This window comes from Lampetra fluviatilis, chromosome 21, assembly GCF_964198595.1.
Source record: "Lampetra fluviatilis chromosome 21, kcLamFluv1.1, whole genome shotgun sequence".
Lineage (NCBI taxonomy): Eukaryota > Metazoa > Chordata > Hyperoartia > Petromyzontiformes > Petromyzontidae > Lampetra > Lampetra fluviatilis.
In genome coordinates, this window is record NC_136295.1 from 10,921,350 (window position 1) to 10,940,542 (window position 19,193).

General features: G+C 49.6%; 1 protein-coding gene across 1 annotated transcript in view; it reads left to right on the forward strand.

Annotated features, from left to right (window-relative positions):
• Nucleotides 1-1,197: 1,197 nt before the first annotated feature.
• The window catches only part of NSF (N-ethylmaleimide sensitive factor, vesicle fusing ATPase), a 45,895-nt gene continuing 27,899 nt past the window's right edge, over nucleotides 1,198-19,193 (forward strand). The window contains exons 1-10 of the mRNA XM_078866039.1: nucleotides 1,198-1,264; nucleotides 2,999-3,081; nucleotides 4,691-4,790; nucleotides 5,583-5,622; nucleotides 7,200-7,366; nucleotides 8,282-8,389; nucleotides 9,831-9,906; nucleotides 11,047-11,202; nucleotides 16,756-16,955; nucleotides 17,919-18,084. Of these exons, the coding sequence (XP_078722165.1) occupies nucleotides 1,253-1,264; nucleotides 2,999-3,081; nucleotides 4,691-4,790; nucleotides 5,583-5,622; nucleotides 7,200-7,366; nucleotides 8,282-8,389; nucleotides 9,831-9,906; nucleotides 11,047-11,202; nucleotides 16,756-16,955; nucleotides 17,919-18,084 (1,108 nt within the window). The 5' untranslated portion in view covers nucleotides 1,198-1,252. The remainder of the gene's footprint in view (nucleotides 1,265-2,998; nucleotides 3,082-4,690; nucleotides 4,791-5,582; nucleotides 5,623-7,199; nucleotides 7,367-8,281; nucleotides 8,390-9,830; nucleotides 9,907-11,046; nucleotides 11,203-16,755; nucleotides 16,956-17,918; nucleotides 18,085-19,193) is intronic.

Below are 19,193 nucleotides of genomic sequence, written 5' to 3' on the forward strand. Positions count from 1 at the left end.
CACCAATACTTGAAAGATCTGGACAAAGTCCCATCGGTGAGCTCCTCCAGCAGAAAAGGTTGCATTGGCTGGATCATGGAGCCCGCACGCCCAACCACCGCATGCCTAAACAGCTTTTGTTCAGCAGGATAGAAGGGGCTAAACGGGCGCGGCACGGGCTAGAGAAGAGATGGAGTGATGTGGTACAGGAGGACGTGGAGCTGAGTGGACTTGCCGACGACTGGTACCAGCGGTGTCAAGATCGGCCTCTGTGGAGGAGGCTCGTGAAGGACGCTACTGGGCAGTTGGAGGCAGTCGCCATCCAGCAACAACGGAGGGCGGAGGAACGAAATTCACAACAATGAGCGAAACGCCGGGTGGCTAAAACACAGCAAGTTGGCACAGTAGGGGGCACAGGTGGTGCATCGGCCAGTCATCTCAGTCAATCGACCCGTGGCACCTGGGTCTGTCCCGTGTGACCTCCTTCCAGTGGACATTCCACACGTGGCCTTAACGTGCACATAGCCTGGCACAAGCACCGTGGTGACGTCACCGTCACTTAGTGGCGAATGGCGGTTGTTGTTGTATCTGGAGAGTGGTGGAGCAGCGATTATCGCGCTGCGTTACGAACTCGGCGACCCGAGTTCGATTACCGCTCACAGCCAACACCAGTGACGATCGTCTGAACCGGTCCTAGGCCTCCCTCTAGATCGACTCAGCCTCAAATGAGTACCTGGTACGATGTGTAAACATTGCCACTGGGGAGACAAAGGCGGCCGGGCGTGGTGTTGACCACCCACACCCCTCGTGTGCGTGCCGGCCTTCATAGGTGCTCGCTAACAGCACTTGCCCCAACAGTCTGTTAAGGTTATACGGGGGATCTTTGTCTTTGTGCTGCTATTGGACGCCTGTGGAAAAGGGCTTCATAGCTCATCGGATTTCTCCAGCTTAAATAAAGATTCTGATTCTGATGCATTGTACATATGATATCGTACCGAACACATTAGACGTACTTATTATTTTACACCAGTTAATATAAAATATTATATACCCCCTATACACTAAACAAATTAGTATGTTATATGAGTTAATTAAAATGTAATTATTAAAAACAGAAATAATTTTAAAATATATTGCTGCCATGCACCCCCGGGGCGGGAATCGAACTCGTGGACCCCGGGAAAGGGGCGGGGCAAGGGAGGGGGAGAGGCTTGCCGGGGCCGACGTCACGCGGTCACGTGGCGCTCCTTCCACTACCGCACTGCGGAAAAACATGGCGCCCCGGGTGAGTGTTTCCTCAGCGCTCCTCTCGTTCCACAATTTAAGACTTTGTCACCTGTCAGAACGATCACATAACCATAATAATAATGCCATTTCGACTGAAATATACACACGTGAAAAAAATGTATTTGTCGCGGAGAGATCCGCTGGCCGGATCTGATCGGTTTGCTCGCGTTTGCTGACGTGCTTATGAATGGACCCCCCCCCCCACCTCATTAATCGATCGCGATGTGCGAAATTTTAAATCGGCGCGTTGCTGTAATTAAACAATCAAAAACACCGATACTACAACATATTGTAACAACAGTCTGCCCCGGCAAGCAGCAGACCACGCTTTCCCACCTGATGACGGACGTTTCTGCTGCGCCCGAAACGTCGTTGATTTATTTCATTTCCTACTCTACGTGGCTTTACCGAAAGAACCAATGAGTATGGATTCCTGCAGCCGCTAAAGCTTCGAATCTAGATTGTAACAAGAGTAACTCAACGTCGAGTGTGTCCGCCCGCTGACGTGTTTTGAATGACAAACGACCTACAAGGCGCGCTATATAGATATAAATAATATAAACAGAAGAGAATAGAAGAGTGGGGGACGGTGCCACGTTCTATATCGCATAATGTGACGTGCCGGCCGCGGCGATGTGTACGGCCATACTTCACCACACCGGGCATTGCTCTCGTGTCGGCTTGTGAAGGAGAGGGGTGGTCCAAGGCCCGTTCGGATATCACTCGCCGCCGATGTTGACGTGGCGTGACAATGTAACAAGGATTAGCAATGTCCAGCCCTTTTTTAATTCCACTGCTGTCGGTCGTGGGAGCGGATTTGGGTGCGAGGGGGTGGTGTTTGACCATACTTCACCACTCTTGGTGGTGGTAAAGGTGGGTTGGTGGGGGGGAAATGGAAGCACAGTGCAGTGCAAGTATCGATTTTTCCTGCAGTGACCTCTGCTGGTAGTAGAATCACGCATCAGCCTACAGCACCGTGTTGTATGCACTGTGGTGGCCGTGCCCATCCCCAAGTTAGGGTCCAAGATCGAGCGTATTACAGGTGGTTTGGGTCATAGGCATTGTTATTCCTGCATTTTCAGTGCGACTGTGGTCATCCAGAGCAGACCGTGCAACGTATCACGATGCAACGCCCCCCGATCCACAAATACCGAAAGATCCAAGAATATGAGACATCGACAGTGAAACACTCCGCTGCTCCTGTCGCGGTTGTCTGGCTTGACCAGCCTGAATGTCGAATTGTAGTTATTTCTGTGCGTCTACGTCTGTTATACGAAATAAGTAGAAGGATACACAATAGATATGCCCCATGAATTACGTTGTTAGCTATTAGGTGTTGTCTACACCGCTAATTAAGGTGAGCCTCATGGAAATGGAGCAATGATGTCAGTTCAGATTTTGCCATCGCGGGACCATTGAGGATAACTACAGCAGGTGAATACTTTCAACGATCAGTGGATAGAACATGGATAACATGATGAGAGTGAGGGTGGTGACGATGAGGCCATCAAACAGCAGTGGAGAGACCGGTGCTGTTGGAAGTGAGTCTTCATCCAGTAGTGAATAGACCATGGCTGTTGATTATTATTCTGAATGTCGTGCTCTGTATATCGAATGCAGTCTGACGATGTGAATGTTGTGCACATTTTTAACCAGCAGTCGATTGAGCATGGCAGATGTATGATGCTGATGATGTTTGTTGCTGCTGCTGTTGTTGTTCGCTTTGCCACAGGCGATGAAAGCGGCGAGATGCCCGACGGACGAGCTCTCCATCACGAACTGTGCGGTCGTCCACGAGTCTGACCTCAAGTCCATGTGAGTGAATCAAACGCAACGCTTCCACATCAGCAAAAGCGAGGGCATGCAGCGCCCGCATCATACTTTCGGTGCGAGACGTATCTCGGAATTGCTGTGGTTCACAGACCAATTGAACATTTCGATTTAAAGCTTTCGTGACTACAGGGATTCATCTTCTTGGTTCTTTCGGTAAAGTCACGCAGAAGGGAAGTAATAAAATAATAAAAATGAAACATAATAAAATAATTCTCACGACGTTTCGGCCACAACACAAGCAGCCGTCCTCAGGTGAGAATTATTTTATTATGTTTTATTTTTTATTATTTTATTACTTCCCTTCTACGTGACTTTACCGAAAGAACCAAGAAGAACAATTGAACATTCTCAGATTAACATAACCCATTGTTATTAATATGATCACATTAACCCCTTTCTGATATTTGCACCTGATAGGCTCACAGTGATGCGATCACCTTACTCTTATTTCAGACCGGAAACAGGAAGACTTCTTCACATTCTGGCAAAACGCCTGATGAAGCTGGTTGTAATCACCAGCGAAACGTCACAGTACTCGAATTGTAAATGTTGTGGGTTTACTCTCCAACACACCGGTTTGCTGAAGTAGTTACTAAATTACACGTTTTGTTAACGTGACAAACCTTACTAATTGGCTGTGTCAGGTGGTAGTGGGCTAACGACACGTATTTATATTCTTGGTTATATAAATATAAAACAATAAAAATTCTCACGACGTTTCGACTGCAATACACGCAATAGACACATATTTACGCGATCTAACCCAAAAAAACCTTATTATGACTAATATTGGTCGCGAAAGCCTGTTAAATCCAGTAAAATCTGCCTGTACGTGACGATGTTGCTATGCGGTATTACCTGGTTAGGAAATCTGCTTTTAATATTTTCGAATTTTGCCTATGTTGGACCGTGACTCCAGCACACGTGTGAATGATGCTACAGGGTCTTTAACGTCCACTATGTGACCTGCCCATGAAGTGTCTCTTTGAAGTGTCATTCGCATGTCTACCACAATCTGATCTCGGTTCCCTCCCTGGCCTGGACAAGAAATCTTCACACATTCTCGATCCACTCATTTCTTTATTTGCATAGCAGCTTCAGATGTGGTCCCATTTAGGTGCTTTATGATTCCAACTTGTACCGATTGATTCCATGCCGACGGATGTAATTCCATCCGCAGTATTCAGGCCTTTTTAAACACAAAATTGTAGTAAAAACACAACAATGCCTGCAGTGGAAGCAAAACGTATCTGGCAAAATAAAAGTGGAAGTCAGAGCTCTTAGCTCAGACAATTTCTGAATATTTTTGCTGTTTTTTTTATACTATATCACCTGGTCAGAGAGCAGCTCACAATCGGAAAATTCAGATCCTAGCTGGCGGGTTACTCAGCCCATCATCTCAATCACATCAGTATCACTTTAAGGAGAAGTCAACATTGGTTGTCCTACGGATAGACTCGCCCCCACCATATGAATGTGGAATTTCCACGACTGGCGCAGGGCTGTTTACATAAAACGATCATCGCCTCGATGCTCATTTGAGCAGGATATCACTTGAACGTTTGTTCACGCTTCCTGTTTCTCTTCTCAGTCACGTGGCGGTGATCACTGGCCCAGGGCAGCGCTACGTGTTCACGCTGAAGAGCCATCACTCTGTAGTGCCAGGGACCATCGCTTTCAGCCTACCCCAAGTAAGCGCCAGCACAGGCACTGGCGACCCCTCCCTCTCCAGCCCACGGGCAGGAGGGCGCTCAAGTTTTTCTCTGTCACGCGAACTCAAAGCTGATTCACAATCATTTATTTTTGGAGGGTTCGGCCACTGTGAATGATCTGACCAAATGTTGTGTCATTAAGGCCCCGCCAGCACCCGAAGCAGCCAAACAGATTAAACCGTTGCGCGTGCAAGCGTTTTTCGTGCTCATTGTTATTAAATCGGCTCGCGGGTAAGTTGAAGAACAATTCTCGCAACCAAATTTAGTCAATTGGGATACGACGTCTCATTTGATAGTACGTCAAACGTCATCGGGACAAGATCCAGGAAGTCATCAGGACAAGATCTGTGAATTAAACATTTTCTAAAACTAAGACTAAAGCTGCACGGCAAAATAACCATGCGGCTTAGTACGCATTAAATTTAAACGTAGCACATAATTTGTATGTTTATAACGTGTGAAATGCTCAGTACGCAGCTTATTTGAACACTGATTCCACCGGTCTTAAGTGGCTGTCCGCCAAAGCAGGAAGCTCGCTCACTCTGTGCGTTCATTTTGCGATAAATGGATCCATATTGCTTGTGTTGTGAGCAAGTGAGCTTTTATTTAGGACACTGCGCGCCATTGACAAGATGTGGAAGTTTTTCTACTCAGTAATTTTTGGACTTAACTTCACGTCCAAAACAATGATCCAGACTGCTATAATTTGTATCGAGCCACATGCAAAATTGTAATAATATTTATTGTCATTTGTTTCTTGTGGTTTTACAGAGGAAATGGGCGGGGTTGTCACTGGGACAAGATGTGCAAGGTATTCTCAATTTTTTTTTGTCCTCTGTAAAAGCACCGAGCGGTTCAAGCGCTACGCTGTGAACCCGCCGACCTCAGTTTCGATTCCCTGTCGCGGCTGACTGACACGAGTGGCTTTCAGAACTAGTCTACATCAGGAGGTGCAAAATGAGACGAGAAAAATCTTGAGTCAAATCACAGTCCCGAACCGTGACAGCAAGAGGGGTGACTGGTCACGTGGAGTGTTGGACCTGGCCCAGCTGTAGTGCGTTCAGCAATTGTGGCAGAGGTTCGTGATTCGAACCCTCACGGACCACCCCGGTTAATGCTGTGGCTGTATATCAACTGTAAAATAACATGCACCATCTGCATCACAGTGGACATGAAAGAGCTCCATAACATCATTCGAAAAAGCCTAGGCCATTGCGTGCCTGCGTCATGGTGCAAATTTTGGAAGATGAGAAAAAAACTACTGGGAAATTACTTTATTGGAAAACACGTAGAAATCGACGCTCACCGTCCGCGAAAACCTAGCAGGATCCTCCGGAAAAAGAGTCTTGAGAATCTTTGAGTTTCTTCTTGTATATACAAGCCTTGTAATAATAACAGCAATAATAGCCGGCGTATTTCACATCACAGTCGGGACCCGGAAGAATCGGGATTTGTGGTGGCACGATGGTCAAAAGTGGTATCGTGATCCGGATTATACGCCAGTGCTTACAGGAGCTTAGCGTGGTCTTGTTGGGGGGCGTTCCCACCCCCAGAGAAACTTGGTGTGGAATAAAATCGATTATTGAGTTCGCGACACATGCGTGGAATTGTGTTTGTGAAAAATCAACTGGAATTTGGATTCCCGACCTTCCAGAAGGTGACAGCGTGACTGAGTAGGTCCTTGGTATGTCTCCACAGCTGCCTGCAATTAAACCCAGGTTCTCTCAAGTGGAGTGAGGTGATGATGGTCTCGACCCGATTGCCAAATAAATAAAATCGCACTAAAATTGGATTGAATTGAACGTGGCTAAATTCCAGTTCTTATAAATAAAAATGTTATTTATTTTACGTGTTGTGATATTCTTCATAGTGAGTGGGAAAGTGCTGCTGCTCAACTACTGTGCGGACTAGAGGTCACTTGAAGGGATCTCAGAAGTAGCCCTGTGATGTCTACTTCTGTGAGCCGTTGTCTACAACAGAGAGTTGCATTGCTCAGCGAGAAATCTGAATGGGTACTTCATCTCATGATGTTGATAATGCAATTCGGACTAAAAGTAAAAAAAAAGTATAAATATGTATGCCGACATTTCTGATCAGTAATCATTCACCATCACCACATTACCGCCCGGTCGGTAAATTATTGAAGAAGCGATTGTTGCAACCAGCAGTGCATCACGCACAAACGGCTCGGACTGCCCACTTGGAATATATTTCCACACCCGGCACACCGCATCCAGTATACCTCCAGTATGCAGCTCGCTATGGCTGTGGCTTCTAGTCACATGCCTCTTACTCCAGTTTATGAGCCACCCTGATCCTACGCGCCGCGAGTGTAATTTCCCTCCCTCCCCCTCTCCTCCCTCACCTCCCTCGCTCTCCTCTCCCCAGTGGAGCCGTTTGAGTTTGACAAAACCAAGAACAGCATCGGCACCATGACCATTGAGGTCGACTTCCTGCAGAAGAAGACGGCCGACTCGAATCCCTACGACTCGGACAAAATGGCCACGGACTTTGTTGGCCAGTTCATCAGCCAGTCGTTCAGCGTGGGCCAACAGGTGTGTGAGTGCGCGTGTGTGTGTGTGTGTGTTAGCGACAGCACTTGCCCCTACAGTCTGTTAAGGCTATACGGGGGATCTTTATCTTTGTGTGTGTGTGTTGTGGGCAGCGGTAGTGTAGCGGTCAGCACACTGACCTAAAAAACCCGGCGACCTGGATTCGATTACCGCTCACGGCCGACACCGGTGACTATTATCTAAACTGGACCTGCGCCTCCCCTAGGTTGACTCGGCCTAAAATGAGTTCCTGGCGCAGTGTGTAAACATCGCCACTGGGGAGACAAAGACGGCTGGGTGTGATGCTGGCTACCCAACTCCTCGTGTGCCATTCCGGCTTTCATAGATGCTCGCTAACAGCACTTGCCCCAACAGTCTGTTAAGGCTCCATGGGGGATCTTTGTTTCTGTGTGTGTTGGGGTTGTAGCGGATTAAGCTGTGGTTGCGGTCATAGCGTTTAAACACCAACCATGTTTTGAAATAAGCGTTGTTGCTATTTTGGCTCGTTTAAAAAAAAAACCTGAGCACTAAAAGTGACCGACGAACTCTGCTCACGTCAAGAGGTGCTTGGCGGATGATTACATCACAGCGTCGTGAGAGGTGGTGGCAGCCTGGGAGGAGGCCTTCATCCACCAGTGTATTGAGCGTGGCTGACGGTGGCGGCGATGATGAACGTGAGGCGTGCGCTTGCTGCTTGGTCTCGTCTCGGGGATAATTTGGCTCTGACCGTTCCCGTCTGTGCGTGATCACACTGCCGCCACCGTCGCTACCGACCGTCGCTGGGCGGCGGCGTTTACGAGCAGCGGCGCGCTGATTGATGCGTGCTGCTCGGCCACGAACGCGCGGTGCTGCTCTGCCTTTTGTTTGCTCTGCACGCGCGTAATTAACGACCACCTTAAACCCACCGTGCGTCCGCAGCTTGTGTTCAGCTTTGCCGGAAAGCTGTTTGGGCTGATAGTGAAGGGTATTGAGGCCGTGGACCCAAATATCCTCAAGGGCGATGCAACCAGCAGCAAACAAAACAAGGTGAGGTTCTTGTCTCTGTGAAGCAGGGGTGCGAAATCTGTAACAGTTGGGGCCCGATGTGGCCAGTGACTTCATTTCATGCAGTCCTTGGTCACGTGAGGCCTTCTGCTTTGAAACAGCTATTGAAATCCCAGAGTTGCCCAGTCGTACCGTGCGTTGTTCAGGGTGACGGCCGACGATCCGTTCCACGTCCTGAGGCCTTGCAAATTCAGCTCCTTTGTTCAGTATTCAGTTCCTGAAGAAGCTGCCAGCACAATGGAGCAAAACGTCGGACATCGTGCCGAACAATGCCGCACAAACCAAAAAAGTCGTCGTGATATTAATCCGTGACTGCCTGCAAATAATTTAGCTGCGTTAATCGTGCGCTATAGGTGAATATTTCCGAACCTGGCAACACTGTCTTGATCATTTATTGCATGCTCAAGTCACGTCTATCTTTGTAACGGACGTGTTGCGATTACAGAAGTGACAAGTCTGTGTGTGTGTGTGTGTTGACTTGTGGTTGGGGAGCGGAAGTGTAGCGGTTAGCGCGCTGCGCAACAAACCCAGCGACCCGAGTTCGATTCCTGCTCACGGCCAACACCAGTGACAATTATCTGAACCGGTCCTGGGCCTCCCCTAGGACGACTCAGCCTTAAATGAGTACCTGGTGCAGTGTGTAAACATCGCCACTGAGGAGACGAAGGTGGCCGGGCGTCGTGCTGGCCATCCACCCCCTCGTGTTCAAAGCCGGCCATCATAGGTGCTTGCTAACAGCACTTGCCCCAACAGTTTGTTATAGGCTATGCGGGGGATCTTTGTATTTGTAGTTAGCCCGCTAAAGGTCCTACGCGGCCCTTGGGAAGGACGAGGTTCCTTCCCGCTGCTCTACACCGTGCGCCTGAACCCACATTGACACCTAATCCTGGCCTGGGCAACCTCGATAATGACCAAAAAATACCTCCCTCCCCCCTTCCCCCGTGACCCCCACTCAAAATGAGAACTCACGAAACAATTACCCTACGACTGTAAACCGTGAACTCTGACCCGCCAAACTATCGCCCCACTGAATATAAAACATTTCGACGACAGGCGTCCCAAGCATGAACCCTGACCCCCAGCACCTGACCGCTGACTCCTGAACCGTAAAATATCTCCACCAATAAAAATTAAAATGCAAATCGTCATTTTATAGGGCTAAAAGGACTCAATTGTGCGTGCGTAGCGCGCGGCTTCCACCGACTGGGCCGCCTCATGCCTCGTTAATGTCTCTGCGGAAGGTCGCCATCGCAGTTGTTGAACTCGGGGAACATTTTGCCAACTTAGATTTTCTTACGGCAGCGGACGGGACCGGCAGCTGTTGCCGGTGATGACCGCCAGCAATGATCGATTGCGCTGAAATTGCCACGGGGCGCGTCCATGGCCCTTGACAAAGTGCTTGTGATGTCCGCTCTGTGCTCAGATCCTGACGGGCGTCAGCTACCAGAACACGCAAGTGATCTTTGAGAAGGCGGAGAACTCGAATCTCAACTTGACGGGTGACGATGCCGCTGCGTCCTCTTGTCTCGCACAAATCATTCACGGATCCGTTCGCAGATCATTCAAAGAGCGGTTTGCTCGTTCATTCCCAGCCTCGTCTTGCGCAATTCAATTTCTCTCTTTCGTTCCCAGCCTTGGGCAGATGCATATGTACACGCATCCGAGATAAAAGCTCTTAAAAGACGAGTTGGAAGATGACGGCAAAGAATGAAATGGCCTTATCCAGAATGTAAATAACAGGCGTGTAGCGATGCATCGATTCGTCAGTTATAACCGATTCTTAACGCTCAGGATACTTGCATTGAATTACCTGTAAGGATTGATTGAGGTCAATCGCCACGTGCTGTGTGAAGTCACCCCGCAGACTATAACAGCCTGTTTTGTGCGTGGTCGCCCATCCGTCCAAGCAAAGAACTCGGAAGCTACCCTGGAGTAGCTTCAGATATGTGATGAATTCAGACGTGTAGCTCCCACATCTATGCAAATGCCTTGACCAACCGACTGACCAGCGTGGTGAAGTATGGTCAAACGAACCCCTGACCCGCACGGCACGTGGGAGACCCTCGTTTACATGTACATACATGTGATTAGCTCAAACGAGCTCTGACAAGCCTGGCCATTAAGGGGGGAGCCTCTATTCTGTTGGACTCCACGCTCAAGCATTCTAACACTAGCACACCTATTGTGCGGATACACAGCATCGTCTTGAAATGCTTTTTGTCGTCAAGCATTTTTTGTTCAGCCGTTAGTCGAGCATTAGTATGACTAAGCTGCGCGGTAAGTTTCATAGCGACGGGCAAGTGGACGGGGGTAACATTTCCCGAGCATAGCAAATAAGCGGTCGGCGAGCTCCATACAAACCGACAGCCAGCAGGTGTCAGCAGCCACCAGAGGCAGGAGCTGCGGGTTCGTCAAGTCACGCGTTTTCCCACCGCCGCAGTGGCCGAGAAATCAACTATTATTATTCTGTGCTTATTTTTCACTTGTCAGCAAACCTGTCGCCACTGTCCTTTTTTTTTACTCAAATTAACTTTACAAATTGGCAATTATAATATTCGCCGTCATTGTGGCGTGTGCTTGCGCATTTCCCTGGCTGTGATTTGAGATCCTCGCTCGCCGTTTTTACGTTTTTTTTGCAGGAAAATCCAAAACCAAGCAGGGTCGGCAGTCGATCATCAACCCGGACTGGAACTTTGAGAAGATGGGAATCGGTGGTCTCGACCGGGAGTTCTCCGACATCTTCCGGCGGGCCTTCGCATCTCGCGTCTTCCCTCCCGACATCGTTGAGCAGATGGGTGAGTACCGGGATGAGTTGCGAGTGGAGCGTGTGCGCTCGTACGTCGTGGCCGCAGGGATTTGGGTTGCTCGTCGTGGCTGCGGGGATTTGGGTTGCACGTCGTGACTGCGTGGCTGCGGGAGGCCGCAGCGGTGGTTACCGGTGGTGAAGATGTCAACCCGAGTTCGATTCCCAGCCATGGCCGATATCTTTCAAGCGCGACACGAGAACCGGTCACCAACCCACGCTGAACAGCACGTGCGAGGTTTGCTCAAACAACTCCCGTGACCCGATATGTTCCGGCCTTCATCGGCAGCCTGCAAAGGCCTGTAAATTATTGATATATTTTTATAGAGTGTGCAGCGGTAATCCCAGTCAATGCCGTCAGTGTCACCACACCTCGCCCTTGCTTCCTTCTGATAGATTCCAGAGTTTGTTGAACGTTCAACGACCGGCCTTGTAGGTCTGTTCTTACAGCCTCGTCTCTGCCACCACCGTATGGTTCTCGGTCTTGCAGCTCATGCGCCCTACAATGACCGCTACTACAGTCTCAACACCTACATCTGCCTGTAGATCTTTCCCTTGTTGCCTGTCGGTACGTCCTGCAAGCACCAGTGGTATACAGTTTCAACCCCGCCATCTGACTTAGATCTTCTTCTCCTTTGTCGACTGTTGACCTATTGGGCGCCGCTTCAATGCGTCTGTCTCGGTAATTCGCCGTCCTTCGTCCTGGACCGCATCTCTAGCCATCGCCCGTCGGCATGTATGTATAATCATGGTGAACGTCTTTCTTACGCACCGTACGTAGCCACTCGTGCTAAACACAAAAAAAGCAGCTTTGAAGAAATGAGTTTTCAATCCAGCGCATCGCTTGTGTCGACGGGCGGCAGCAGCGTACGACGATACGCCGCGACTGTGGCGACAAGGGCACACCTGCGATCGGAAGGCTCGAAGGTGGGTGTTGGTGGACACCCTCCTCCGGGCCGACGATGGCGGCGCTTGTTGTAGGAGACGTCACATGTTGCCAGGTCGCTGACCCGTTTGTAAAGAGGTCGCGCACCTGCGCGTGCGTTGTCCTCGAGAAACTGTTGTTTCCTGCTGAGCGCAACAACACATCCCGTCATAATATATTTTACGGACAAATTGAGGCTTGCCCGTAGATAGATTTATTTCAATGTGTACTTGTTATCTCATTGGTAAAGGAATAAAGACAAAGATCCCCTGTATAGTCTTAACAGGCTGTTGGGGCAAGTGCTTGTTAGCGGGCGCCTTTGAAGTCCAGCACAGCACTCGAGAGGGTGGGTGGCCAGCACCATGCCTGGCTGCCTTTGTCTCCCAAGTGGTGATATTTACACATCACACCAAGTACTGAATCGACCTAGGAGAGACTCAGAACCAGTTCAGATAATCGTCACCGGTGTTGGTCATGAGCGGGAATCGAACTCGGGTCTCCCGTGTTCGTAGCGCAGCGCGCTAACTACTGCACCACCGCTCCCCACACACTGACATACACTCTGACAGACATGCACACACCCACATGTCTACCAGGAGCCGCCAGACCTTTGGAACAGGAAACTGCACCTGTGCACCCGGGATGACCCCCACCACTGCGCTTACCCCTCCCCACCCCTCCTACCATCCCCCATCACCCGCTCCCTTCCCTCCCATCACCCTGGCCACCACACCAGTTGCACCAGATGAGCAGGGGATGACAGAAGCCCCAAATTCAACTGCCCCATAATTGATATCGCTGTCATGATTAGCATCCTCGCTGCGCGCAGATTAAGGCAGGGGAGAGGCCACGGGGGATAAAGTCTCCTCTGTGCACCTGGATGATCAGGCAGCCACCAGTCCTACTCAACCACACAACCACCCACCGACTCGTTTAACCATCCACCCACCCAAACTTTAATTCAAATCCCCGACCAGCCACCCACCCCCCTACTCAAGCACCTACACAAGCACCTACTCAACCACCCACCCACTCATCCAAATACCAAACCAGCCACCCACCCACTCAGTCATCCACACAACCACCTATTCAACCACCCACTAATTCAAATACCCAACCAGTCGCACACCCACTCAATCACTCGCTCAACCACACAGCCACCCATCCAAACATGCAGCCACCCATCCAAACAAGCCACCCCACCCACCCCACTAACCCACCCACTAAACCAACTACTCACCTAGCCGCTTCACGTGGAGGGCCTTCTGCCAGCAGTGGCCTGAGCAAGAAACTTCAGGGCTGCACCTTTACCTTTTGTTTTTATTTGGAGCCCGTTTTGTCACGCATCCTTCAGATTTGTGCAGTCACCTGGCAACGCTTGTTTGGCATAGGTATGCGTGTGTGTGCACCGTCTGACTCTTGTCTGTCCGTGTGCGTACGTCTGTGTATGCGTGTGTGTGTCAGAGGGGCTAGGTGGGTTGTCTACGGCCACAGAGGCTCAGGGCTATCGATTAAAATGTCCAGTGGAGACGTGCCGTGGAAATTACAACTTATTAAAAAAAAACCCGGTTGTTTGCACGGCCCATTGGGCGAAGCATGAACTCACAGTGCAGTGTTCTCCGCGTTGGCGTGGAGCCGTCTGCACTCTTTGATTTTCGTCATGGCTAATTTGTTAATTGCCTAATTAAACTTGCGATTAGTTGTTTTTAATGTAATATGCTCACAGTTGGCACAAATAAGCGGGCATAATTTTTTTTGCGGATACTTTTACTTGCGTATGTTGACGTTGCAAGACGCTCATACGCCAATAACTTGTTCCGTGACAACGGCAAATGAATCTGTTTTGCCGTGATGAGTGTCTTTTGTGACCGATTGAATTCATAAATTCATTGGGTCCTTCCTGCTTAAATAAGTAAAGTCATTAAATCTATCCAATCTGCCTCATGTGAAATGTGTTCCAGTTGAAGGGAAGCGCCCAACATTTAAAGGTGTGATGTTGAATGTGTTGGGCTCAACCATGCAATTCAAATCTAAGTTGCAGAAACAATTTTTCTGTCATTGCTTAGATAAACTAATATTGTAGTAATAACAATTGATAACACTTTATTTACAAAAGAAGGGCCTCCCCCGAGTCTCAAGAGCGTTTTTGTTATTTTTATCGGGAAGATCCCTGTGCATTGAGATGTTTATCTAAACTGCATTCGTGATTGTTTGGTACATGGGAGGAAGCTCTGCACAGATAGATTCAAAGAATCAATTTTTCTACTGCCATCTCCTGGTCACCTAACAGCCCATGCCGAAAACACGTGGTGCTTCCAGGAAGCCTGCCACCCGAGTGTATGCAGGCCCAAACTCTGCTTAGCTTCCGAGATCCGGCGGCATCGCTCGCATTTCGGACGACCGATCATAACACTTTTTTGTACGTCTGCCCTGTCCACAGTGGCGACCGTTCGCACACTGAATCGAGAATGAGTTGATCGGTTTTGCGTTAGTAACAAAGGAAATCACGAAATTGATCGATTCAATCGGTGGTAATTTATTTATTAACCACATTATCTGGCTGGATATCTCTGCTCCGCAAAGCCAAAAGATCGCTCTCTTACATTGTCCCGACAAGCTTCGATAGGAGTCAGCCAGCTCGTCCAGATTTCTGGCATTTTTCAATGACAGACACCGCCGTGTCTCATTGTAGCTCGGGGCCAAACGATAATTAAGTCGAGATTTAATAAATTATCTCGGCGCAAAAAGAGAAAAACATTTTGCCAAAAAAGCTTGAGGAGCGGCGCTCTGCCCGGACCTGCCGCTGTCTGCCGCGTGTTTGCCGGTTGTTGTTTGTCAAGGCGAGCGCGGTGGTCTTGGCCGATCGGTGCACGCCATGCCGTTCGGCTAACGGCTTAACAGCTGGCCTGCTGTGTGCCAATTTCTCCCCGTTCCTGCAGCCGCCACCACCGCCGCTTATAAAAACAAGCCTTAAGTGATTCCCTGCTCAAATGAGCATCAAATGAGCATCAAATGAGCATCAAATGAGCATCAAATGAGCATCAAATGAGCATCAAATGAGCATCAAATGAGCATCAAATGAGCATCAAATGAGCATTGCTGCGTTGCTCATCTCCCTGTTTATAGCCCTGCAGAGCCAGTGGTCGAAATGCCACATTCCTATGACGGTGGCGATTCTCGTCAGTAGGATGACGACCAATGAATGACCTTCCCCACAAAGCGGTAATTCATTTTATCGACCCCAGTTTGATGATTGGCCGATTCAACCCCGCCGAGTCAGCCACTCCGCCGTTCTGGTGGGGTTGCTGCCGTATTCTCCAGATTATTTAGTAAGACACTCCGTAAGACAGTCAGACTCACCCCAAACTTACGCCCGGTGCCAATGAAGTTGTTTACACGTAGACACCACACACCAATATGGGATCTTTCTTGCCAGTATTAAAATGTAACGATAGATTTTACCCTTTCTGGCAATAAAACAGGTGTCGATGTTCAAACACCAAACAGAATTTTTATTCAAGGAATCCTGTCACTGCATTCACCACACGTACTTGTGGTGAACATGCAAACAAAAAACATTCTTTGATAATTTATGCATTGTCTTTGAAACTGATTGGTCCACACCACACACCACTCGCATACCAACTGGATTATATGACGCAACCCCCAACATTTGCTTTAATAAATAATACTTAAAAATACTTTTTTTTTTAAACACGCTTTAATGAAATGTACCATACTCGTAATGGCAAAACTCCACCACTCCAGAAAGTGGCCCCGAAGCTTGCCATAATGTAAGGGACCGTGGTGATTTACAGCCAACGTCAGTTGAGCATGGACAATTAGACCCAAGCCGAAACATAACATATAAAAAAGATATGGTTAAAAAATAATTTTCAATGATAGAATATAGTATTGTCATCAGTATGACATAAGTATACCAAGTATGCAGTCGATACCACATTGGGAAGTGGGTTCAAATTGAGTTACAAGATTTGAGGATACGACAACAACAACAGAGTGAGTTAAATAAAAGCGTGTAAAAACACACGGGCGGGGGGGGGGGAAACATGCGTCTTATAATCTGGAGAATATGGTGGTACGCTGAACTTGCAATCCAGAGGTCGCTGGTTAGTTTGACCTCCCAACGCGGCTGGGAGGTCAATCGAGTGTTTTTAGATCTCCCCACCACCGTCCAACCAGCAGTCTAGATGGGTGCACGGCAGTTCGACACATTTGGAAAGTGTGGGGACTCCCACCTCCCTATTGCCGATACGGGGTGCGATGAGTTGTTTTGGTTTGCATTTATATCTTGACAAGCTCTCATTTTGCAGTGTGGACAGAGCGAGAGAAGCGGTCAGGGATAGGTCAAGGGAAAGCGAGATGTTATTGAGCCTGGACCTGAACAAGGGCAGGGAGTGGACAGCACGGACTGCTGGGGGAAGGATGTTCTGGATTATAGGGGGAGGGGAGGGGGGTTACTTGGATGAAACTCATTATCTGCTGTAACCTCGTGTACAGTTCTCCCGTACGAGGTCCTCGCACGGTGTGTGTGTACCCTCGCGCACGCTAACCGGTATCCCACCCTTCCCCCCGCCGCCTCTTACCACGCGTGCGCAGGGTGCAAACACGTGAAGGGCATCCTGCTGTTCGGGCCGCCGGGCTGCGGCAAGACGCTGATGGCGCGGCAGATCGGCAAGATGCTCAACGCGCGCGAGCCCAAGATCGTCAACGGGCCCGAGGTTCTCAACAAATACGTGGGCGAGTCGGAGGCCAACATCCGCAAGCTGTTCGCCGACGCGGAGGACGAACAGAAGCGGGTTTGTGCGACCCCGCACCTTCGGAGAATCGGTCACGAGTAGGCCAGACCGGATATCGCTCTCTCTCTTTGGGAAAAGCCTCACCAGGGGTGGCGGCGTAGCTTTCGGTGTTCCCATTTTCTGACGTGGCCAATGACAGTGCAGCCGTCTGGAACGCTCTTCCGTCTGATATAAGGAAATCACTGGAGCACTGCACTTTCAAATAATCTAGGTTGAAAGCTCATTTCTTTTGAACTGCTTTTTATGTTTAGTTTGTTGTCCTTCCCCTGCATCTCCGATTAGCAGGGTAGGCTACGTACGCTGCGAAAGAAGAACATTTAAAAGTGCATAGCTCCAGTGGCTTTCTAATATCGGAAGGAAGATCATTCCAGACGACAACGATGAAACAGGTATGGAGATATCCCATCGTCCTGCTGGTGGATGAAATGTTGCCACAACTTTGACTTTTGAGTTGATGGTCTTAAACCGTAACTGTGCGCAGTATACACAAGAGTGATGAAAAAATAATAGGCTTTACTTTTTCCGGTAATAATACAGGAGGTGTGAAGATGTCCAAACACCCAATAGACACCTATCGCAAGGCATCAAGTGTGCATTAACCACACATCATGCTTGTGGTAAAACATGCAAACAAACATGCTTTGATGATAGTATATGCATTGGCTTTGAAACGGATTGGCCTACACCAGGGACAGCCGTCTTTGCAGCCTTGTCTCACAGGTGTTAAACCAGCGAGCAACGGCAAAAGAGTTTTGCGATGTCATGTGACATGAGAGGCGCAATGGAAGGACCGATCCTATGGTCATGATCTTCCCACGCTCGGTCTAGGGTATCCCTTTGCTCCAACCCGCACTTTAATCAGCCTGGCGAGGTCTCTTGTTTTTCTAAGTTATTTCGTCGTATTTATATCGTCTTTTCCGCCACCCCCCCACCCCACCTTCACTCCACCGCCCGTGCGATCAGTGCGGCGTCAACAGCGGCCTGCACATCATAATCTTCGACGAGATCGACGCCATCTGCAAGCAGCGCGGTAGCATGGCCGGCAGCACGGGCGTGCACGACACGGTCGTCAACCAGCTCCTCTCCAAGATTGACGGAGTGGAGCAGCTCAACAACATCCTCGTCATCGGTGAGCGCAGAGAGTCACAAGTATTCGTAATAGTTCGGCACGCTCGGCATTGGCCCGATCGTTTGTATGACTGTCGCGGAAGGAAAGCGTTGCTATGTTTTGAAGATGCCGTAGTTTGACAGCACGAGGTGTGTGGGCGATGTTGCCGTGTGTGATCCCAGTTGAGTAATTGGCCATGCAATTTTTCGAATTTGGCAAAATTTTGGACACTGACGCCAGCGATTGAAGCTATGTCACCGGACGGAGGTGTACATTCCGCTTAATGCGCCCACTATAACAATCAGGTTCACGCGCGCACGCACACTTCACCCATCTGCACGTCCCACGATACCCGCTCTGGCATTTTGAGACGCTGGCTCAAACCCACCTGCTCGCACGCCTGCTCGCTCGCTCTCCCGCCCGCCCGCATACTCGCCCGTCGTCCCACCACTTCTCAGAATTTGGCGAAATCCCAGCAGTGTGCGCGGTGGCGGTGGCTGGGCTTGGGGTAACACCGCAGCTCTGCGTCAGCCGCAGCTCCCCTCCCAGCCAAGTTCCCTGCGTGCCGCGCGCGGTGCCTAGAGGGCGAGGTGGCTGCCGTCCAGCTCTTGGCTCATCCGTCACAATAATTTGTCTTACCCTTCAGCGGGCCCACTCAATCGCATTAGCAGTCCCGCGAACCCCGGCTCGCGCACGCGCGCTCGCCTCGGCGGAGCTGGCGACGGGGGCCCCGATGCCGTCGTGGCCTCTGCGCCCTCCCCGGTTATGAGTTTTGGCGGCGCGCGATGAGCACCGCTCTGCTTCCTTCCCCCACCCTCGTAGCCCCAAGGTCGTGTTTCCAGTAAACTACTGAGATGTAGAAACGCGTCGCGATTATTTCGTCTCATGTATGTGTTTTTTTGTTTTGTTGCGGTGGCGGTGGTGGTGTTAGTGTTGGTGGGAAGTCCATCCGGTGGTAGTGGAGATAGGGGAAGATTTGCCAAGAGATGGGATTTCCGGGGTCTTCATGGTTTAGCGCAGCGTGTCGCACATGTGAGCACATGCGTGCGAGTGTGTGCGTAGATGTGACTGGATTAGTGGTTGTGTGTGCGCACATATGTGTATTCGTACGTACGCGCACATGAACATGA